The 25,144-nt window shown below is 37.5% G+C and overlaps 1 protein-coding gene across 1 annotated transcript in view; it reads left to right on the top strand.

Moving 5' to 3' along the window:
* The window catches only part of SCAMP1 (secretory carrier membrane protein 1), a 112,757-nt gene that overhangs the window by 47,379 nt on the left and 40,234 nt on the right, over positions 1 to 25,144 (top strand). Inside the window, exons 3-5 of the mRNA XM_003408110.4 lie at positions 20,722 to 20,820; positions 21,869 to 21,977; positions 24,163 to 24,291. Of these exons, the coding sequence (XP_003408158.1) occupies positions 20,722 to 20,820; positions 21,869 to 21,977; positions 24,163 to 24,291 (337 nt within the window). The remainder of the gene's footprint in view (positions 1 to 20,721; positions 20,821 to 21,868; positions 21,978 to 24,162; positions 24,292 to 25,144) is intronic.

Genomic DNA, 25,144 nt, shown 5'->3' on the forward strand with positions numbered 1-25,144 from the left:
GCCAATTGACTTAGAAGTCCCCTTAAGCCATAGTTCCCAAGCCCCCGCCCTTGCTCTGCTGACCTTTGAAGCATTCAGTTTATCCCGGAAACTTCTTTGCTTTTGGTCCAGTCCAGTTGAGCTGACCTTCCGTGTATTGAGTATTATCCTTCCCTTCACCTAAATTAGTTCTTATCTACTAACTAATCAGTAAATAACCCTCTCCCATCCTCCTTCCCTCTGTCCCCTCGTAACCACAAAATTATGTGTTCTTCTCGGTTTATACTATTTCTCAAGATCGTATAATAGTGGTCTTATACAATATTTGTCCTTTTGCCTCTGACTTATTTCACTCAGCATAATGCCTTCCAGGTTCCTCCATGTTGTGAAATGTTTCACAGATTCATCACTGTTCTTTATCGATGCATGGTATTCCATTGTGTGAATATACCACAATTTATTTAACCATTCATCCATTGATGGACACCTTGGTTGCTTCTAGCTTTTTGCTATTGTAAACAGAGCTGCAGTAAACATGGTTGTGCATATATCTGTTCGTGTAAAGGCTGTTATTTCTCTAGGGTATATTCTGAGGAGTGGGATTTCTGGGTTGTATGGTAGTTCTATTTCTATCTTTTTAAGAAAATGCCAGATCGATTTCCAAAGTGGTTGAACCAATTTACATTCCCACCAGCAGTGTATATGAGTTCCAATCTCTCTGCAGCCTCTCCAGCATTTATTATTTTGTGTTTTTTGGATTAATGCCAGCCTTGTTGGAGTGAGGTGGAATCTCATCGTAGTTTTAATTTGCATTTCTCTAATGGCTAATGATCAAGAGCATTTTCTCATGTATCTGTTAGCTGCCTGAATATCTTCTTTAGTGAAGTGCGTGTTCAAATCCTTTGCCCACTTTTTGATTGGTTTGTTTGTCTTTTTGTGGTTGAGTTTTAACAGAATCATACAGATTTTAGAGATCGGACGCTGGTCAGAGGTGTCATAGCTGAAAATTGTTTCCCAATCTGTAGGTGGTTTTTTTACTCTTTTGGTGAAGTCTTTAGATGAGCATAGGTGTTTGATTTTTAGGAGCTCCCAGTTATCTGGCTTCTCTTCGTCATTTTTGGTAATGCTTTGTATTCTGTTTATGCCTTGTATTAGGGCTCCTAATGTTGTCCCTATTTTTTCTTCCATGATCTTTATTTTAGTCTTATGTTTAGGTCTTTGATCCACTTGGAGTTAGTTTTTGTGCATGGTGTGAGATATGGGTCCTGTTTTATTTTTTTGCAAATGGATATCCAGTTATGCCAGCACCATTTGTTAAAAAGACTATCTTTTCCGCAGTTAACTGACACTGGTCCTTTGTCAAATATCAGCTGCTCATGCATGGATGGATTTATATCTGGGTTCTCAATTCTGTTCCATTGGTCTATGTGCCTGTTGTTGTACCAGTACCAGGCTGTTTTGACGACTGTGGCTGTATAATATATTCTAAAATCAGGTTGAGTGAGGCCTCCCACTTTCTTCTTCTTTTTCAGTAATGCTTTACTTATCCAGGGCTTCTTTCCCTTCCATATGAAGTTGGTGATTTGTTTCTCCATCTCATTAAAAAATGTCGTTAGAATTTGAATCGGAATTGCATTGTGCCTATAGATGGCTTTTGGTAGAATAGAGATTTTTACAATGTTAAGTCTTCCTGTCCGTGAGCAGGGTATGTTTTTTACTTTACGTGGGTCTCTTTTGGTTTCTTCCAGTAGTGTCCTGTAGTTTTCTTTGACACTACTTTTAAATCTCTGGTAGGATTTATTCCTAAGTATTTTATCTTCTTGGGGGCTATTGTAAATGGTATTGATTTGGTGATTTCCTCTTTATTATTCTTTTTGTTGGTGTAGAGGAATCCAACTGATTTTTGTGTGTTTAATCTTGTATCCTGACCCTCTGCTGAACTCTTCTATTAGTTTCAGTAGTTTTCTTGAGGATTCTTTAGGGTTCTCTGTGTATAAGATCCTGTCATCTGCAAACAGAGATACTTTTACTTCTTCCTTGGCCATCAGGATGCTGTTTGTTTCTTTACCTAGCCTAGTTGCTCTGGCTAGGACCTCCAGTCCAATGTTGAATAAGAGTGGTGATAAAGGGCATCCTTATCTGGTTCCCAATCTCAAGGGGAATGCTTTCAGACTCTCTCCATTTAGGATGATGTTGGCTATTGGCTTTGTATAAGTGCTCTTTATTATGCTGAGGAATTTTCCTTCTGTTCCTATTTTGCTGAGAGTTTTTATCATGAATGGGTGTTTGAGCTTTTTCAAATGCCTCTTCTGCGTCAGTTGATAAAATCATGTGATTCTTTTGTTTTATTTATGTGATGGATTACATTAATTGTTTTTCTAATGTTCAACCATCCCTGCATACCTGGTACGAATCCCACTTGGTCATGGTGAATTATTTTTTTGATAAGTTGTTGAATTCTATTGGCTAGAATTTTGTTGAGGATTTTTGCATCTAAGTTCATGAGGGATATAGGTCTGTAATTTTTTGTGTGGTGTCTTCACCTGGTTTTGGTATCAGGAATATGCTGGCTTCATAGAATGAGTTTGGGAGTAAATCTGTCCTTTTCTATGCTCTGAAATATCTTTAGTAGTAGCGGTGTTAATTCTTCTCTTAAAGTTTGGTAGAACTCTGCAGTGAAGCCGCCCGGGAGAGGGTTTTTTTTTGTTGTTGTTGTTGGGAGTTTTACGATTACCTATTCGGTCTCTTCTTTTGTTATGGGTGTATTTAGTTGTTCTACCTGTGTTCGTGTTAGTTTAGGTAGGCAGTGCGTTTCTAGAAATCCATCCATTTCTTCTAGGTTTCAAATTTGTTACGAGTACCTTTTTTTGTATTAATCTGATGGGATTTTTTTCATTTCAGTTGGGTCTTTCGTAATATCCCCCATCTCATTTCTTATTTGGGTTTTTTGGGTTGTCTCCTGTTTTTCTTTTGTCAGTTTGGCTGATGGTTTATCAATTTCTTCAGAGAACCAGCTTTCAGTTTTAATTCTTTGAATTGTTTTTCTATTTTCTGTTTCATTTAATTCTGCTCTAATATTTATTATTTGTTTTGTTTTCTTCTGGTGCTTGAGGGTTTCCTTTGTTGCTCTCTGTTAAAGTTGTGGGGATAATTCTTTGATTTTGGCCTTTTGTTCTTTTCGTACGTGTGCATTTATTGATATAAATTCACCTCTGATACTGCTTTTGCTGGGTTCCAAAGGTTCTGATAGGAAGTGTTTTCACTGTCATTCGATTCAATGAATTATCCTTATAACCTAGTCTTTTTTGAGCATGGTATTGTTTAGTTTCCAAGTATTCGATTTCTTTTCCCTGCTTTTTCTGTTATTGATTTCTACTTTTATGGCCTTAAGGTAAGAGAAGATGCTTTGTAATATTTTTAATGTTTTGGACTCTGCTAAGGCTTGCTTTATGACCTAATATCTGGTCTATTCTAGAGAATGTGCCATGTGCACTAGAAAAGAAAGTATACTTGGCTGCATTTGGGTGGAGTATTCTGTGTATGTCTATGAGGTCAAGTTGGTTGATTGTGGCATTTAGATCTTCCATGTCTTTATTAAGCTTCTTTCTGGATGTCCTGTCCTTCACCGAAAGTGATGTGTTGAAGTCTCCTAGTATAATTGTGGCGCTGTCAATCTCACTTTTCAATGGTGTTAGAGTTTATGTATCTTGCAGCCCTGTCCATGGGCGCAGAAATATTTAATATGGTTATGTCTTATTGTCCCTTTAATCATTATATAATGTCCTTCCTTATCTCAATAGCACCTTTTTCTTTTTATCCTTTGTGGTGTATTTAACTTTAAAGTCTATTCTGTCAGAAATTAATATTGCCACACCTCCTCTTTTTTGATTGTTGTTTGCTTGATATGTTTTTTCCATCCTTTGAGTTTTAGTTTGTTTGTGTCTCTAAGTCTAAGGTGTTTCTCTTGTAGGCAACATATAGACAGATTGTGTTTTCAATACATTCTGCCACTCTCTGTCTCTTTATTGGTGCATTTAGTCCATTTACATTCAGCGTAATTATGGATAAGTGTGAATTTAGTGCTATCGTTTTGATGTCTTTTTTTTGTGAGTTGTTGACAGGTTCTTTTTTCCACTTAATTTTTTGTGCTGAATAGTTTATATATTGTCTTTTCCTCTTATTCATTTTTGTTGATTTTGTTTATGCTGAGTCTCTGTTTTTTTCTTGTATTTTATCTCGATGTGTAGGATAGTTTCCTTTGTGGTTACCTTAATATTTACCCTTGTTTTTCTAAGCTTAAACCTAACTTGTATTTCTTTATATCATCTTGTCTTCGTCTCCATATGAAAGATCTATGACTACATTCCCTCTTTATTGTTTTAATGTTGTCTTCTTTTACATAATAACATTGCAGTTTCCTGTTTTGAGCGTTTTTTTTTTGTCTTGATTTATTTTTATGATTTCCCTGTCTAGGTTGTCATCTGATTGCTCTGTCCAGTGTTCTAGTCTTGGGTTGATCTTACTGATTTTCTAACCAAAGAACTCCTGTTAGTATTTCTTGTAGTTTTGGTTTGGTTTTTACGAATTCCTTAAACTTCTGTTTATCTGGAAATTTCATAATTTCGCCTTCATATTTGAGAGCCAGTTTTGCTGGGTATATGATTTTTGGGTGGCAGTTTTTTTCATTCAATGCTTTATGTATGTCATCCCATTGTCTTCTTGCTTGCATGGTTTGTGCCGAGTAGTCCAGACTTATTCTTATTGACTCTCCTTTGTAGGTGACTTTTTTGTTTACCCGTAGCTGCTCTTAAAATTCTTTTTCTTTTGTTTTGGTTATAATATGTCTTGTTTGATTATAATATGTTTTGGTGACTTTGTTTTAAAATGTACCTTATGTGGAGTTCAATGAGCATCTTGGATGGATATCTTCTCATCTTTCCTGATATCAGGGAACTTTTCTGCCAACAAATATCCAACAATTCTCTGTGTATTTTCTGTTATCCCTCCCTGTTCTGGTACTCCAATCATTTGTAGGTTATTTCTCTTGATAGAGTCCCACATGATTCTTAAGGTTTGTTCATTTTTTAAAAAATTCTTTTATCCGATTTTTCTTCAAAGATATTAGTGCCAAGTGCTTTAACTTCAAGTTTACCAATTCTGCCTTCCACTTTCTCGATTCAGCTCCTCTGACTTTCTGAGTTGTCTAATTCTGTAATTTTATTGTTCATCTTCTGACTTTGTAATTGCTGCCTCTCTATGGATTCTTGCAGCTTATTAAATTTTTCATTATGTTCTTGAATAACATTTTTAATTTCTTCAACTGTTTTATCTGTGTGTTCCTTGGCTTGCTGTGCCTATTTCCTGATCTCCTTCGTGATGTCTTGAATTCTTCTGTATACTAATCTTTTGTATTCTGCATCCGGTAATTCCAGGAATGGACTTTCGTCTAGCAGATCCCTTGATTCTTTGTTTTGAGAGCTTGTTGAAGCAATCATGGTCTGTTTCTTTACGTGATTTGATATTGACTGTTATCTCTGAGTCATCTTTGTTATTATATTATGTTTACTTACTGCATCCTAGCTTCTTTTTTTGTTTTGTTTTGATATGGCCAAATGGGTTGCTTGAGTGAGCTGTCTTGATTATTTTCACCTTTGAAGCTGTCACCAGGTGGCTAGAGCTGTTATTGGGTATATCAGTCTAGGAATCCATTCACTTTTCTTGTAGGTATTCTGCTCAGGTGTCCAGGTAGTTGATCATCACGTGTGTGGTACAGGGGTGATTGGTGTAGGTACTGGTATCTGGTTGCAGCAGGGTGTAACGCTCTGATCAAGGCAGGGGGCTGATAATTGTCCCCCAAGTGTCTGAGGAAAGTGCATCCCTCTTCCTTAGAGCGTACAGGTGGGTGGGTTCTGTGGACGGACCAGGGGCACCCAATGCTTTTGGTTGTAAGGACTGGGAGGTACCAGTTATCCTTGGACCCCTGTCACGGGTGGCTGGGTGACCTGAGTGGAGCTACCAGTCCTTAGGCCCCTGATGTGGTTAGGTGAGTACTCTGTTTACTAGGCATAGCAGAGTCAAATATCAAACATCCATCTCTCTACCACACAGCTGAAACGGTTGCAGTCTGCCAACAAGGGCGTGTTCTCCCAAGGCCCACACAGGTCCATGCAGGGGGGAAAGGTGTTCAAAGTTCATGGACTATTTATGGCTGGACAGGAGCCACTTGTTTCTGGAGCTCCCCAGGTTACTGAAGCTGGCAAATTATCTTTTCCCTGAATTTTGAATTTATTCCTTCTCCAAGGCCAGGAGAGTGGTTCCCAGTGCTCAAGAGGGCCTATCTCAGGCCCAAGGAAATCAACAGCCTCTGAAGCCAGCTAGCGGAGAGGGGGTTGTGGGGGGCAGTAAAATATATGCACGTACTTAGTTTTTGCTGAGAGTGCTGTTCTTCTCTGGTTCTGGAGGTGTGAGTAGGCTGTGCAGCTGGCTGTTTCTCCCTGAGGAAACTGATGCCGATCGCTACTCCCAGTCTGTCACAGCCACTCCCGGGAATGGTGCCTGAGGGTTCCTGGTGATTCTGGTCCGGCAGCTCCACTCTGCTTCTGAAGAGTCTCTTCCTCCCTCTGCCGCTTAGTCCATTTTCTAACTGTGCCTTTGATGTTCAAGGCTCCTAGCTTGTCACAAACATAATCATTTCACTTGTATTTTCGGGTCTTTGTTGCAGGAGGGATCTCTGGATTGTCTGGGTATTCCACCATCTTGACCCCGCCTCCTAAAAAATTTTTTTTTAATTGTGAAATATTTTAAGCATACAGAAAAAAAATTCATGGACTTACCACAGACATTTACAGTTAGTATAATTTGTCATATTTGCTTGAGAATTTTAAAATATATATATACAGATGAAACCTCATCTCCGTCACTTTTTTTCCCTTTTCCTTCTTGAGAGGACCATTATCCTGAAGTTGAGTTGTATCATTGTCATGTATGTTTTCATACTTAAACAGTGTACATTTAGTGATAAAGCAGAAACAGATTCATTGGTCCTCAAGGATAAGAATAAATTTAAAAAATGTGGTTTGGTTATATAACAGAATACTTTGTAGTATTTATACTATATAGTAGTTAAAGCAAATACACAAGATTTATACATATTGACGTGGATAAATCTCGGGCATAATGTTGAGTATATAAAAGCAAGGTGTAAAAGCACATCTAAAATAGTTTAAAAACAAACAAATGATATGTATCACAGGGTTTTGTGATCAAATGAGGGAATATGTGTAAAGCATCTAAGGCATATAGTATTATAATAAGTGTTAACTAATGACTCAACAGCACTGGGTTTTTTCTGGGTTTAATTAGTAGTTACAATAGTAGTAGAGTTATAAATAGCATCTGCCAGTGCCCGCAGGAGCCGTGGTAGTTCAGTGGTTAAGAGCTCGTCCGCTAACCAAAAGTTCAGCAGTTCGAATCTATCAGCTGCTCCTTGGAAACCCTATGGGCAATTCTGATGTGTCCTGTAGGGTTGCTATGAGTTGCAATCTACTCAGTGGCAACAGGTTTAATGCCCTCTAGCCAAGCACTACCAGTTGAACAAGTTGGGTTTATTATTTGTTATAGCAGGAGAATGTGCAATGGGAACCATAATACATCTCGGTAAGAGGATATTAAACCAAAAACCAAACCCACTGCTGTTAACTCGATTCTTACTGAGGGAGACCCCATGTGTTACGGAGTGGAACTGAGCTCCACAGGGTTTTCTTGGCTGTAATTTTTGTAGAAGCAGATTGCGGTGCTGCTGGGATGAATTTGAACCACCAACCTCTTGATTAATAGTCAAATGCAAACCGTCTGTGCCACCCAGGCACCAAGGGAATATTGGAAAGGACTTATTACAGGATTTGGGCTTTGGTTAGATGATATTGGCGAGCAGACAAGAAAGTGGAATTGGGTGCTTTCAGAAAATGGGAACAATTCTATGACTGACTATCTCAATAAATTTTTTCTTTTGGGAGGGCAGACTAGAGTGAAGCTAACACTGTAATTGACAAAGGAGCATAATTCACTGCTTAGCTAGGGAAGAGAGTATTCGGTATTTTTTGGGTTGTACAGTGACCTTGTTTTTGTGGTTAAATGAAATTAAGATGTCTTCTTTGTCTCACTTTATCATGATCCCTGAGTGACCTTGTCTGAGATTGTTTTTTGTGAGATTGTTTATGTCCAAAAGGAGAAATAACAAGGTCTACGTGTGAGTGCCAGGCCAGCTTTTGACAACACTGAGGCCTAGTTTTAAGTATCAGACCAATTCTCAGATGTCAGTGGCAGCTTTTTTCTTTCTCATGTCTTTGTGCCTATGTCTCTTTACACATTTTATGTTATTGCTTAGGATAGATGCCTAGAGATAGAATTGGTCGGTTAAAAAATTGGTCTATTCATTGCACTTTTACTCTGCACACATTGGGTCACCATCGGTCGGAGTCGACTCAATGGCAACTAACAACAGCAGTACTCTAAGTGCTCCTTTTATACTGGTTCTTCTGTACTGCTTTAATTCTTGTCTTTATTTTCTCTTGCCATGCATTTCTCTTTCTCCCTTTCCTTTTCTCCTCTGCTTCTCACTGTCTTATCTTTCTTGAAGGTTATTATGTATCCCTTCCAGAACCAATTTTCTGTTTTAGTCTCTTTTAATGATTCTGTTGCCTTTTGTCCTAGTGTCATTGGCTAGAAATACGTTGAGTTCTCTTTGGCTCAGAGAACTTCTTTTCCTGCATCTAATCAGTTGCCACATCCTGTCACATATACCTCCAAGAGATACTACCTGACTGTCTTTTTCTTACTGTCTGAACTGTCCTGGTTCAGGCACTCACATGAAATAATAGCCTATCTAGTTACTTGCCTCTAAACTCTCTCTCCTTCAAATCATTTGGTGTGCTGTAGTGCAGTGGTTAAGTGCTTGGCTGCTAACTGAAAGGTTGGCTGTTCGAACTCACTAGCCACTCCACAGGGGAAAGATGGACAATCTGCTTGCACAAAGATTAAAACCTTGGAAACCCTGTGGGGCAGTTCTGCTTTGTCCTATAGGGTGGCTATGAGTCAGAATTGACTTCATGGCAATGAGTTTTAACTACAGTTATTTTCTGGAATCGGATGTCATATCAGATCATCTACTTTCCTTAGAAATCTGTGCTGTGGTTTTACATTGCTAGCTTAGTAGTGGTATGTGGCATAGTTTGATCCTAGACTGTCCTTTTAGCCTTATCCTCTAATGTGCCATTTGCTCTAGCTGAAGTCATGTATTCACTAACTCCTCCCTCTTTACCCCATTGAGACTGCCTGCCATCTAGACTTTCTGTCACTGCCAGGGGAATCAAGAGAGACTGTGTATAGACATATGTCTGTCTTCCCTATGTTATCCTCACCTCCTTCAACAGGTCAAGATAAATCCCTCACAATGGGTATATCCATTTCCTGTTGCTGTGTAACAAGTTACCGCAAACTTAAAGTGTCTTGAAACAACACACATTTATTATCTCAGTTTCTGTGTATCTGGGCTCTAGGCATGGCTTAGCTAGGTCTTCTGCAGAAGATCTCACAAGGCCGCGATGAAGGTGTTGTCTGGGCTGTGTTCTCATCTAGAAGCTCGATTGGGGAGGAATATGCACCCAACCTCATTCAGGTTATTGGTAGAATTAATGTCTTTATGGTTGTATGACTGAAGGCCTTGCTTTTTTGCTGGCTGTCGGCTGCAGGCTGCCCTCAAGTCATAGATGGCTGTCCACAGTTCCTAGAGGCTGCATAGTTTCTAGCCCTGTGGGTTACCCACCATGGCAACTTCATCAAGCCTGCACAGAGAGTCTTTTATTCCAGTCCTCTATGGGGGTTATACAAAGGCATAAATACCAGGAGGGGAGAATCATTGGAGTTCACCTTAAGGTCTGTTCGGCACACTGAGAATAAGATGGTTCATTGGAACTAAGACTGTGTTTCTCCAGGTCTCTTCATCCCCATTCAAAAAGGGTCAAAGTGGAGTACCTAGAACATGTTCCCTTTCTTACCCTCAGCATTGATCTGCCCTAAGTTTATCAGGATGAATGTCATTATTCCTGGATCCCTGTTGTTGTCAGTCTCTACAAGAAGCCTCAGACTCCCAGGGTACTTCTCTTTTCCTGGATTTTAATCCTCATAATGCTGTGCACATTCCTTATTCTGCCCCCTTTTGTTCTTTAATTTCTGAAACTTTCCGTTGTGTCCTCTGAAAGTCACACTTCACCTTCATCGAAATCCACTATATCCTCAACTTCTTCTCTGAATGTTTTATTTGCCTTTTTTGCTCTGTGGAAATTGGTCCTTCTGTGAGGGCTCTGCTTCCCAGCAGCTCTCTCAAAAGATAACTGTTTTTTTTCTCTCTGTTCTCAGGCAGCTGAACATGAAGGTGGAGTAGATAGCCTCTTTGTTTCTCATTGTTGCTTCCAGACATGTCTTCCTTCCCGTCTAAAAAATTGCCACCTTTGAATTTCATGTAATCAGATTCTGTTATGTACTACCAGTTAACTGTGGCTGTTATCTCCTGATCCCCGAATCACCAGCCCGCATTTCTTAATTTTAGCTTTTAGTTCACCACTACTCTTTCTCACACTTATTTTGAATTCTTGGTAATGATCTTTCCTAGTACTTGACTTCTTTCTTCTCTTCTGTGATTTTCTCTTTCCATGTTACTTCAGTCATTCACTTCATGGTCATATCCTAGAGTTTGTTATTACCGGTAAAATGGCTGTGTGAGTATCTTCTCCCTCAGACACCAATTTTAAATATCCTCTCTGACACCAATTGCAAATACAATTCTTCTTCTGACCCAAACTATCAGATCTTACAAGTTAAAGGGCACAGTTGTCCAAACTGCCAAGTCTACCCAAGACTTCAGATATCAGTTGCAAGTTTGGGGGTCCTCAGGATACCTGAATTTTGACTAGCTGACTACAAATTAAGAGGTTCCCACTACCCCATGGGGTTCATTAATTTGCTGGAACCACTCACCAAACTCACGAAAGTGCTATATTTACAGTTACAGAGCTTAGAATTTTTATTGGGGTTTCATTATTTGGCATGATTGATTGAATCACTGCCCACATGGTTGAACTCAATCTCGACTCTCTCTCCCCTCCCTGGAGATTGGGTTGATATCACTTGGTGGATCTTCTGAGCCCCGCACCCTGAGTCACTGTGTTCTAGTTAACAGATTCTAATAATAATGATTAGATTCTAGTCATGAGGGATATTCTAAGAGTTTAGAGATTATACCTCAGGAACTAAGGACAAAGATCAAATTCTTTTGGTAAAGGTAATTGTTTACTCTAAAACCTGTTACTTAACTCCTCCATAATCTTAATTTCATATATCTCTGGCCGCTACCCACTGTCTCTTTAGTTACCCTGCTAGTCCCTCAATTTCAACATATCTTTTAACTCCAGCAGGATCTGTGATCCTACTGTCTGTTCATTGCCCTTTATCCACCTTTTGTCCTTGCTTCTCAGCTTAAATTCCATGTTTAGTCATTATAATCACTCTCCTGCGTGCACTCTCAACCCCCTTGTCCCCTCTCCTTACTTTGAAATAAATTCTTGATTAAAATACAGCTCGATGTCTACTCCCTGCCCTCACCTTTGCAGCTAAAGATGCCTGGACAAACACACAATCACGCACAAACTGGCCTCAGTTTCAGTTCATGGCCAGTTTTAAATTGTACTGACTTGCCTAGTGCATTCAATTATCCACTCACCTTTTCCTCTCTCCTCAATTTCAAAATCTTTTTTGATGCTCTCCCTCTCAGCTGATGACCTTGCTGCTTTTTTCGCTGAGAAAATTGAAAGCTATTAGTGGAGAAAGTCCACAGACTCCCACCACCACATCCACCTACCGACAGCATTTGTACCCAGACACTCTCCTTTTCTGCCTGTTCTTTAGATAGACTATCTGTGCCTCTGTCTAAAGCCATTCCCTCTACTTATGTACTAGATCCTGTCCCCTCTCATCTCAAGGATTTTGCTAAATCCCCCTTCTCCTACATCAGTAATTTTTTTCACTTTCTATTGGAACATTCCTATCAATATAAAAACATTATTTCTCCCATCTTAAAAAAATCACAAAAATGTGTCATTTATTCATTTATTTTTAACATTTTTTAAGATGTAATTAACATACCATACACCCATTTGAAGTACACAATTCATATTTTTTAGTATAGTCACATATGGTTTTGCAACCATAACCGCAATGTAGTCTACAGAAATTTAAGAATATTCTTGTTCCCCGTAAGAGAAACCCTTCCCCTTGCCCCCTCCCTCTGCAGCCCTAGGCAACTGCAAATTAACCTTCTGTTTTTATACATTTGCCTACTGTGGACAGTTCATATAAATGGAATCGTACAATATATATAGTCTTTTGTGACTGGTTTCTTTCACTTAGCATGATGTTTTCAGGGTTCATCTATGTTGCAGCACATATCAGTACTTCGTTTCTTTTTATTGCTAAATGATACTGTCTGGATATGCTAACATTTTATCCATTCATCAGTTGAAGGACATTTATATTCTCAATATCTGGCTACTGTGAACATTTCTGACAAGTTTTTGTGTGGATGTGTGTTTACATTTCTCTTGAGTATGTACCTAGGAGTAGAAATTCTAGGTTATATACTTAACATTTTGAAAAACTGCCAAATTGTTTTACAAAGCGGCTGTGCCATTTTAAATTCTCACTAACAGTGCATGAAGGTTCTAATTTCTCTACTTGTCAGCACTTATTATTATCTGTGTTTTTGAGTATATAGCCATACGTAGTGGGTGGGAGGAGATATCTCCTTGTGGTTTTGATTTGAATTTCCCAGATGGCTATAGTGTTGAACATCTTTCATTTGCTTATTGGCCATTTGTACATCTTCTTTGGAGAAATACCTATTCAGCTTCTTTGCCCGTTTTTAAAATTGTGTTATTTGTTATTTTAGTGTTGAGTTGTAAGAGTTAGTCGCATTCTGGATACAAGTCCCTTATCAGAGATATAATTTGCAAATATTTTCTCCCATTCCGTTGGATGTCTTTTCCCTTTCTTGTTATTGTTCCTTGATGGATGAAAGTTTTTAATATTGATAAAATTAATTTATCTGCTTTTTTCTTTGGTTGTGCTTTTGGTGTTGTATTTAAGAAACTGTTGCTTACCCCAAGGTCACGAAGATTTATATTCTGTTTTCTTTTAAGAATTGTACAGTTTTAGTGTTTAAATTTAGGTCTATTTTGAGTTAATTTTTATGTATTGTGTGAGGTAGGCATCCAACTTCATTCTTTTGCACGTGGATATCCAGTTTTTTGAGCTCCGTTTATTGAAAACACTATTCTTTGCCATTGAGTTGACTTGGCATCCTTTGTCAAAAATCATTTGACCCTCAATGTGTGGCTTTATTTCTGGACTCTTAAGTCTATTTCCTTGATCTTTATGTCTATCTCAATGCCAGTACCACACTGCCTTGATTACTGTAATGGTTAATTTTCAGGCTTACCTTACTGATCTATTATTAGCATTGACATAGTTGATCAGTATCTCATTCTTAAAACATTTTCTTCACTTGGCTTTCAAAACACTAAGTTGTCCCTTCTCAATCTTCTCTGCTGATTCTTTCCCCACCCTCAACATTTTAATATTGGAATGTACCAGGAGTAGTTGGTCCTTGCCGCTTTTCTCTGTATTACTCTATTGGTGATTTTATCCAGTCTCATAGCTTTAAATACTGTCTACACACTGATGACTCTCAAATATACATTACTAGCCTAGACCTCTCTTCCAACATATATTTATATATATATTTTCATATGTTCAACTGACTTTTATAAATGCCTACTTGGATGTCTTAGAAATTGCAAGTTAATCATGTCCAAACTTGAACTGAGTCTCTTCCTCTTAAACTGCTCATTTTGAGTCTTTTCCATCTCTAACCTTCTAGTTTCTTGGGCCCAGACCATGGTAGTTGTTCACTCCTTCCATTCCACTATATCTTACATCATTTCATCAGAAAATCCTCCTGACTTTACCTTAAAAATGCATCCAGATCTGACTCCTTATCTCCACAGCCACCGCATTGGCCTGAGCTGCATCATCCTTTGCCTGAATTACTGTACTGGTAGTTGCCTAACTGTTCTCTCTCCTTCTGTCTTTACCCGTTTTCAGTTTATTTTCAACTCTGTAGCCAGAGTGATCCTTTTTAAAAAAAAAAAAAAAAGTTGATCATTTCAGTCTGCTGTTCAGACTCCCTCATTGGCTTTTAATTTTGTCAGAGTAAAATCAAGATTCCTTCAAATAGTGTCTGATCTGACCTCTTTCTGTTCTTATCTCCTCACACTCTCCCTGGTGTACTCCTGTCTAGCACACTGGTCTCCTTGCTGTTCCTTGTATATGCTGGACATCCTCCTGATTTTGCACTGACTGTTTTCTCTGCCTAATATGGTCTTCCCCTGGATATCTGCAGGACTACCTTCCTCATTTCCATATAGAGTCTTTGCTCAGATTTGGCTTCCCTGACCACCTTTGCAAAATTACCCATACCCACCCTGCGCTCATCACCCTTTACCATGCTCATTTTTTGTTGTTGTTCTATAACATTTATTACCTTCTAAGATACCCTGGTGGTATCGTGGTTAAGAGCTACAGGTGCTAACCAAACGGTCGGCAGTTCAAATCCACCAGGCACTCCTTGGAAACTCTACGGGGCAGTTCTGCTCTGTCCTTTAGGGTTCATTTGAGTTGCAACCGACTCAACAGCAATGGGCTTGATTTTTTTTGGTTAAGATACTTTATAATGTTTTTTTTTAAAAATGTGTGTATTGTTTATCTTCCCTTGCTGGATGTAAGCTCCATGAGAGTAGGGGTGTTTGCTTCTTTTGTACATTAACATATCCCAAGTGTATGAATGAACATGTATGGTCATGCTTCTGTTCCTTAGTGTGCCTTTTTCTACTTGGAATTCCCTTCTAGGTCTTTCCCTTCTTTCCTCCAATTATGCTTGCACTCCCACCTATCCCCCAACAATTGTTCTAATTTTTAAAAGTTTTGGTTTAAAATAGTTATTCTGATAAAATTATTTCTATTTGTCCTTAATCTGAGATTGTCATTGTTAGGTGCCATCAAGTCAGTTCCGACTCATCTATGTACCACAGAATGAAACACTGCCCAGTCCTGCGCCATCCTTACAAGCGTTGTTATACTTGAATCCATTGTTGTAGTCACTGTGTCAGTCCATCTCTTTGAGGGTCTTCCTCTTTTCCGCTGACCCTCTACTTTACCAAGCATGATGTCCTTCTCCAGGAACTGATCCCTTCTGACAACATGTCCAAAGTAGGTAAGACGAAGTCTCGCCATCCTCGCTTCTAAGGAGCATTCTGGTTGTACTTCTTCCAAGACAGATTTGTTCACACTTTTGGCAGTCCATGGTACATGCAGTATTCTTCTCCAACACCACAATTCAGAGGCAGCAATTCTTCTTCAGTCTTCCTTATTCATTGTCCAGTTTTCACATGCATATGATGCAATTGAAAATCCCATGGCTTGGGTCAGGTACACCTGAGTCTTCAAGGTGACATCTTTGCTTTTCAGCACTTTAAAGAGGTCCTTTGCAGCAGATTCACCCAATACAGTGCTCTTTTGATTTCTTGACTGCTGCTCCCATGGCTGTTGATTGTGGATCCAGGTAAAACGAAATCCTGGACAACTTCAATCTTTTCTCCATTTATCATGATCAGAAAACCTGAGATTATCATGTACAATGTTCACCACCCTTAATAACCAGAGAATCTGTGTTAAGCTCTTAGAGCATAGGCACAGTGAGTCCTTGTCTGCTGAAACAGACTTATAAAGTCAGTGAAAGCTTCAAAACATTTTAGGTTTCTTTTGGTGTTTTTTCTGTTAGTTGAAAGAATATAACAATGGCTTATAAAAATTGCAAATTTTAATGCCTTTGAGGGGAATTCTCAAATTTCAAGGTGTCTTAGACTCACCCAGTGGATCTTGTTAAAGATGCAAATTCTTTTGCCACAGCTCTGAGTCAGCAGGTCCTTGAGGGGCCCAGAGTTTGCATTTTCAGTAAGTACCAGGGGTTACCAGGGGTTTCTGATGCAGGAGACCCATGAACATGAATTAAGAAACAGAGACCCTGAGTGTACTTAGGATATTTTTTGGTTCGAAGATAGAAAGAACAGAAAATAGAGAGAAATTTTCTTGAATATAAGTGTTTACAATATGGAAGAAAACCAGGAGGAAAAACATGTATTTGTTTATGCATGGGAAAGACAAGTCATGGACACCCATACCTTGAGAAAAAACGAACTCGTTGCCATTGAGCTGGTTCCAACTCATAGTGATCCTATAGGACAGAGTAGAACTGCCCCATAGGATTTCCAAGGAGTGGCTGGTGAATTTGAACTGCTGACCTTTTTTTTTGGTTAGCAGCCATAGCTCTTAACCACTGCACCACCGGGTTCCCCATGCCTTGAAGGGACTTTGAATATTCAGCTGTTTGTTTAGTAATGGAACACCATCAGAATTTCCAGTCCAGAGAGTTCACCATATTATAGAACAGCCTACCCTATCATTGTATAACCATACTTGTTATAATGTTCTTAATTCTATTCAGCCAAAATATATCTTCTATAATATTTATCTCTTGGTCCTAGGTGAGTTCTCCAAAGCCACACAGAACAGGCAAACGTAGTAGATAAATTCATGTTGCATTTTTTCCTACTTTCTGGCCTCGCAGGGTTTCCTGTCAGCTCAGCCATGTTTTTTATAAAATTATTTAAATAAAATTTGATCCAGCATTTTTAGGTATTATGGCACTAGGTGAGTCTATATGGGTATGTGTTATGCTGTGTTGCCAGAAATGGAAGCCTTAAGTGGCTTGTTTTAATTTTCTTTCTGCTCATACATGCTCAAGCAAAAAGTTAGAAAAGAGTTAGGACCCATCACCAAAATCAGTTTTTAATAATTGCGGCAAAAAGTCTTCCCCCAGAAGCTGTACTTGGCTTGCTGTGGCTAACGGTTTTCCAGTGCTGTTGTGGCTAAAGAAAATACTGAGTCTCAGAGCTGAAGAGAGGTCTACAAATTTGAAGAAATTATTAGGATAATAGCTATCCGATTAATATGTTTTTAGTGATTTGTACTTCTCCAACATCTCTCATCATCGCCGTAACACAAACAACTATCACCTCAAATATATCAAACTACTAGCCCTAAATAAGCCTTAAGTATTTACAGATTTTATAGTAAAATATTCCAACTGGATGAATGCCTGGGTAATCTCTTCTGTGTCTTTCCTGCAGTGGGCTGCTAGGCTAAGTTTTCAAAGCCCTTTTTTTTTTTTCTTTCATTGTTTTGTTGTTGCTGTTTATTAAACCATGCTTTAGGGCCATGCTTGTCTAGTTGCAGAACAGTTAAAAGTGATTAACTTCAGTTTTTCTAGTACTGTGTTTTTCTGCAAATAATGTGTGCCTTCTGTGTTTGTTTGCCAACCACATCCCTCACCCATGAGGTATTTTCATAAGCATGCTATGCTAACTTTTTTACAGCAAGATGTAAAAAAATTGGCATAGTGATGTTTATGAAAATACCTTGGGGTGGGTGTGGTTGTCAAACATATGTAGAAGGCGTGAGTTGTATTCATAAAATATGGTAATATGGGATATTGGGGTGGAGGGAATAGGCAGCTGGGACAGAATTTATAATTGTTTCAGTGGCAAAAAAATATAGTGAGGATAAAAAGTATAAGAAACCAAAGTTGTTGCCATTGAGTCAATTCTGACTCATAGCGACCCTATAGGACAGAGTAGAACTGCCCCATAGGTTTCCAAGGAATGGCTGGTGGATTCAAACTGCTGACCTTTTGGCTAGCAGCCAAGCTCTTAATCATAATTCCACTTTCCAGAATCATTATTAACATTTTGATTTATTTTTACTATATTTTAAAATACAAAATTGACATCATTCTGTATCTATAGCTTTATTTTGTAACTTGATTTTATCACGTGTTGGTGCAAGTGTTCCACATGTCATTAAATATTCTTTTAGAACTTAAAAAAAAATCTGCATATTATTCTCTCCTATGAATGCTTAATTTAACTGTTTCTCTATTACTGGAAGTTTGGTTGTTTCTAACATTTTACTTTTAAAAATAATGCTGTTGTGAGCATTCTTGGCACACCCACAAGTATGTCTTTAATTACTTCCTTAGGATATTTTTCAAGGCTCACTCTTCATGGATCATAGGCTATAAATACCTGTATGGCTGTTGATACATAAAGCCAAACTGTGTTCCAGGATTGTTATATGTACTAGTTTTTACTTCCGTTTTATCATAGAGAGCCCTAGTGGCACAGTGGTTAAGAGCTTTGGCTGCTAACCAAAAGGTCAGGAGTTGGATTCCACCAGCTGCTCCTTGGAAACCCTACCAGGCAGTTCTACTATGTCTTACAGAGTCACTATGAGTCGGAATTGATTGGATGGGAACAGGTTTGGTTTTTGGTATTGGAATGTGAGAATGCCTATTTTACCACACGTTTTCCAAAGTGTGGTGATAATCCCACAGTAGTAATCATTTTAAAAATAATTAGGTGAAATTAGCATTTCTTTGATTGCTAGTGAGGTTGAAAATTTTTATATGTTTATTTTTCTTTTGTATTTATTTTATAGCTTGCCTGTTCAGGGTTTTTTAAATACATTTTTTTCCTGGTAACAAGTTCATCTATGTATTATTGATTTCTCCGTAATGAAATATATTAGATAATTGTTATATGCATTGCTTATTATTTACCACTTACCTTTTATTCTTGGTTATGATATGTTTTACCTCATCACAGTTCTAAATTTTTATGTAATTTAAATATATTACCTTTTCATTGTGATTTCCCTCTTCTCACCTCTTCTTTATGTTTAGAATGGCTTTACCTCAAGATCAGGTAGTCATCTATGTGTGAATGTTATATTATACTGTATTTTATAGTTTCTTTTTTTACTTTGTACTTTTAATCCATTTGGAATTTATTCTGATAAGATGCAAGGACCTTATTTTTTCCCCTCCAAACATTTAAATAATTATTCCAGCGCTATTTATTGATAAGCAGAGATGTCAGTTTAAGGACTAAGGTGCACCTTAACCAAGCCATCGTGTTTTCAGTCATCTTACGCATGCGAAAGCTGGGCAGTTAATACAGAAGACCAAAGAAGAATTGACTCCTTTGAATTATAGTACTGGTGAGAGTATTGAGTATACCATGGACTTCAGAAGAATGTGCAAATCTGTCTTGGAGGAAGTATAGCCGGAATGCCCCTTAGAAGCGAAGATGACGAGACTTCGTCTTACCTACTTTGGACATGTTATCAGGAGGAATCGGTCCCCACCAGGACATTATGCTTGGTAAAGTGGAGGGTCAGTGAAAAAGAGAGAGACCCTCAATGAGATAGATTGACACAGTGGCTGCAACAGTGGGCTCAAGCATAACAACAATCACGAGGATGGCGCAGAACCAGGCAGTGTTTCATTCTGTTGTATATAGGGTCACTGTGATTTGGAACTGACTCAAGGGCACCTAACAACAACAATTTATTGATAATCCTTTCTATTTCCATTGATTTGAAATGTTTTCTTGGTCATATGCTTTAATATTTACAGATACTATCAATATGTATATACTTTAATTCCAGATTTTGGTATTGTCAGACTTTACATTTTTCTTTCACAAGATTGTAAATGATATTTATTGTTTTTGTACTTCTTGGTCCCCAATGAGATTGAACATGTTTTCATGTTTATTGACTTCTTTTCCTTTTGTATTGCCTGTTTAGATTTTTGTCAGTTTTTCTATTAGTGGTTGGTATTTTCATGGATTCATAGGAATTCTTTATGTATTCTGAGTAACAATTTCTTATTATATGCATTATAACTTTCTTTTTTACAGTCTGTTATTTGACTTCATTTTATGTTACTAAATTTCATTGTGGTTGAAATTGTCAATCTTTTCTCTTAGGGTTTGTGTGTTTTTTAATCTTAATTAATTTAACAATAGCTTACTGAGCATCTGCTGTGTCCAGGCACTGTTCTGGGCGCTTGGGTTATGTCATAAACAAAATACAAATGATTTCTAGAGTTTACATTGGAAAAGCTCTTACCTAGCCTTAGTTCATAAAAATATTTACCTATTTTTTTTCTTCTAGAAGTGTTTAAGTTTTGCTTTTTCACTTTTAGGTCATAAATTCAGCTGGAATTTATTTTCGTATGTGGTGTGAAATAGGAAATCTTGGGTTTTTTTTTTTCATATGGTTCTGCCAAGATCTCACCTATTTACTACTTCCCAGGGCATTGGCACATAGTTTTCTTAAGGGGGAAGAGTTGGCAGTTAAGCTTGGTTTAGTACTTCAGCCTGGTGCTGTGTTTTACTGCACAGAAATACTTAAAGATAGTTTTACTTGTGGTACCCCTGAGGAGAATGTTTGTAGTGTTGTGCTAAAGGTGGCAGTCAGATTGAAGAATTGAGAAACGAATGGGTTTGAGAAAATGGAGATGGAGAGCTTAAGTAGCTCTTTGTCTCCTGCTTGATTATGAGAGGGCAGGAGCAGTTCTTCAATTTCACTTTTTATTGGTGTTATACCTTTTGAAAGAAATAAAATTGGATCTTTATGTTATGTAATTTGTCTTTGTCTTAATCTTCCTAGCCTCCACCAGGCAATGTGAAAATGCCTAATGTACCTAATACACAACCAGCAATAATGAAACCAACAGAGGAAGCTCCAGCTTATACACAGATTGCAAAGGTTAGTTCATGTTAAACCACTGCCGTTGAGTCAATTCTGACTCATAGCGACCGTACAGGATAGAGTAGAACTGCCCCATAGAGCTTCCAAGGAGCACCTGGTGGATTGAAACTGCTGACCTTTTGGTTAGCAGCCATCATACATAACTACTACACCAGCAGGGTTTCCATATTAGCTGTGTAAATTCATTTTGGAAATTAAAATGTCAATAACATTTGCTTTTTGGGCAAAATAATTCTTTAAATTGTTGCATTCCTTATTGTTTAAATTTTAACCTGCTTTTGAGTCTGGGTTAGCTAACTCGTTAACTCTGTAATAATTAGATACTGTTCGTTAGCTTATAACATTTTGTTAATTCTGTCATTTGCAGTTAATGAATACATATATCTTGTGTACAGTTTGTATAGAGAAAATTTTCTTGCCTTTGGTTTCACGCTTTAATGCACAATATCATTACAGTAACGATGATAGAATAGTAGATATTGGGAGAGCATTATAATGGCTAAACAAGAGACAGTAGTAGTAGGTGTGAGAAAGTGGCCAAAGTACAAGAAAAAAGATGACTAGAGTGCCTGGTATCACGTAAGGACAAGTGGAGTTATAAATCAGAATTTTTTACCCACATCCTTCTTTGATCTCATTATCTCGTGTAAGATACTATATTATATTCTTGGGTACCTTATTTTCCATTTAACCCAATTGACAAGAGCCAATTCAAATGTTACCCTTGCCTCTATTCTTCATGTTCAGTTAGGCACAGAAATCTCCTTAATTTTGTTTTCTCAATTAGCTTATGACTTTCACTACTCTTATTGAGAGAAGTTTTTCATGTTCTATTAGACCCAACATTCCCATTAAGGGTTGTCATAATCAAAAGACCAAAGTGGGCCAAATATCCCTGTAATATTTTCTGAAACTTTAATCTTCAATAATTCCTGTATATTAGAAAAGCATTTGAACTAGCATAGTAGAGAGAAGTAGGAGATATTGTATAAATGGTTTAGTATTTCATACTTCTTGATAGACACTTACTGATATTTTTGTTTAGGAACATGCCTTGGCCCAAGCAGAACTTCTTAAGCGCCAGGAAGAACTAGAAAGAAAAGCTGCAGAATTAGATCGTCGAGAACGAGAAATGCAAAACCTCAGCCAACATGGTAGTATGCAAAGAATCTTGAAATAAAATTAACTTTTAAACACTTCAAGTTATGTCTGCACTAGCCCTGGGTCATTTGGTTTATGGATAAAACCATGCCCTGTTTCCTGTTCTAGCAAGGAGATCTGATACAGCAGATTGGCTACTTGATACTCTAGCTCTCTGATCTTGGCTGATTTGCATAGTCTTTTGATGGATTAGAACAGTGTTATCATCGGCACACAGAAAGTGAAAGCCAATATGGTAATTCGGGTTTATTCTAAGGCCAAGAAGCTTTGATTTTGTACTTGGCCCCTCTTTGGGTCTATTGTAGCTTTCTGAGTACCTGCAAGTGTACCTTCTGTTTGACCAGATCAATTTCACAGTATCTCCTGTTTGCCCCCACAAGTATATAATATTAAATCATGTTAGAAAAATATGTGGTGACTCTAGGAAGCCTAGGGTACTTAGATGATGCCAAAGAAATAAGTAAGTGCTAAATTGATTATTTGCTATGAAATCTATTCAGTTGTGACTCCCAAAGGTCACTTCAAGGGAGTACCTGAGGGAAAGCTAGCATTCTCTGGATAAGAAGGGAAGGAAGGTCTAGGCAAGTCATTATTGGAGGTCTGGGATAGTGGTGGAATGACCACGCTAGGACAACAATAGTGCACAGACCTGTTTGTTCCTTAAAACGCGGAAATCTAGGGCCTCACAGGGACACTTTTATCCTGGGCCATTTTCTTGCTTGCATTACCAGAGACAGCATCTGTAGAAAGAGACACTGAAGATTTAATGCACATCAATGTTTTTGAAAGACCTTTAAAATCAGTCCTGTTGCCTTAGCATTGACTAACAAATTATTTCTGTGGTAGTGTTTTGGTAAAGATAGTAATGAGGAGTAGGAAATTAAGAGAGTTAGACTCTCAGTATGGTAGTGTATTTAAGTACTTTTCATCTATTAACTCATTTAATCCTCAGTACAGTCCTGCAGAAGGAGGTATAATTGTTATTCCCATTTTACAGATGGACAGATTAAGGCTCCAAGAGGTTAAGTTGCCCAAAGCCACTCACCTTTTGGCCTTGCTAAGTGCCTAGGTGCTTGTGGTTCCAGAGCCTCTGTTCTTTACCACTGTGCTTTGCTGTCTCTCACATAGTTTGAGACTGGTATGAGAAATGTATAAACTAGGGCAGTTAGACTAGTATGATAGGTGTAATAGTGGAGACATGTTGGGGAGAATTAGAAATAAGTCATGCTTTTTTCACTATGCAAAAAATTTTCCTGGCCTGTAACAGCAGTGGGTTTGGGTTTTTGTTTTCATAAAAGGTGTGTAAAATTGAATTTTTAAAAAAGAGTTTTAGAGAGACACCTAAAATTAGAAAATGACCTTTAGGTGCTGTTTTTGCCCTCTGTTTTTATATTTTGTCGTCTTGCTTTAATTTTAATTTTTCATTTCCCTACCGTTTACCAAGCCCTTATTGTCAGTCGAATTTCTTCATATATATGCAGATTTTCTCCTCATATTTAAAATTTTTTTCTTATAGGTTTTTGACAGTGCTGTAATCCCTCAGCTTCTTTCTCATGACTGTTCTATGTTTTCTAACACTTCTATGGTTTTCTTACATCTGTCTTTTGAATATTATTGGTTTTTCTAAATTTTGAGATTTCCAAATTTGATTCTTTGGTATTGATCTAATCTTGTGTTTCTTCATGAAGCTGGCAGCTGAAAACTTGATTCAGAAGCTAGTCATCCCTTACCACATGAGTTTTGAAAAGAGCAGAATTATATTTTAAGATTTAAAATGCTGATGAAGAAATTATATAGGGTTTAAGAACTGAATGGTCTTCACCTGGGAGCCAAACTCTTGGGAATTTTGTACAAGTTCGTTTTTAGGGTAGAGTCACAAGTTCTATCCCTGTAATTTTTTTTTGTTTGTTTGTTTGTCCTGTACATCAGTGGTTCATACTAAATATTATATGACATGATATTAGAAAATTATTTTACTATCTAATGTGTTCTGAAGTGATAGGCTGAGAAAATTTTGAAAAATATAAAGCTTTACTTTCAAAATTATAGGGGTATAACGTACTATATTTTAAGACACTGTTTTTATTAAAGAGTAGATAGAGTTGTTCTTTATTATGAAACTAAAAATAGATTAGCATGTATTTGTCCTAATGTAAATAACTTTTTTAAAATTTACAGGCAGGAAAAATAATTGGCCGCCTCTTCCTGGCAATTTTCCTGTGGGACCTTGTTTCTATCAGGATTTTTCTGTAGACATTCCTGTAGAATTCCAGAAGACAGTTAAAATTATGTACTACTTGTGGATGTGTGAGTATAAAATAAATTATATGTTTGTTTACACTCTTATGTTTTGTTGTCAAGATCCACCCTTTTTTTGAACTCCTGTTTTAAGGACAGTATAGTAAATCAGGCTTCTTTTCCAAAATGTGGGGAAATAATCATAGTTTTCAAAGTGAAAGATAATATTAGGTACTTCAGAATTGTACTGCATGTGATAGTATAAGTCCTTAGCCAAGGAAAGCTTAGATATATTTGCTTTGTAAATAATTATGCATGCTATTTTTATGCAGAGAAAGGGCATTTAAAAATTTTGTTAAATGTGGGCATTATGACTATTTTTAAAAAGGTGCGTAAAATTATAAACTGTAAATATTTTTTTTAAATAGCTTCCAGCACAATTTACTTTTTATTTTTAAATGGTTATAAATACTTTTTATTACGGAAAATATCTGGTTGATATATAGGGAGCTTTATTGCATAGAACATTGGAATATATAGATTTTAGGCTTTGAGGCTTGCATTGCTTTGAATGTAATTGTAGCTCATGAAATATTAAAATAAAAAGTCAAGCTGTAAAAAGTTTTTATGTATGTACACAGAATCACCACTTACTCTCTCTTTCGTTTTTATTCCCAGCGGTAGTCTCAATCCCATTTAATATCATTATGTCAGTAGGGGAGGTAGCTATCATGGCTTCTCACTTGTACAACAGCTGGGTTAATGGATGATTTGTAGGGTATGTTGTTGATGGAGGAAGATTGGTATGTTTTTACTTTATGATTAGGGAGACTTTACTTTTTTCCTAAATAGATGAGATAATTTTCATCATCATCTTTTAGGAGTGTTCCTTAGGTATGTGAAGTTGCTTTGGAATGTGACA

Source organism: Loxodonta africana, chromosome 2, assembly GCF_030014295.1.
Source record: "Loxodonta africana isolate mLoxAfr1 chromosome 2, mLoxAfr1.hap2, whole genome shotgun sequence".
Lineage (NCBI taxonomy): Eukaryota > Metazoa > Chordata > Mammalia > Proboscidea > Elephantidae > Loxodonta > Loxodonta africana.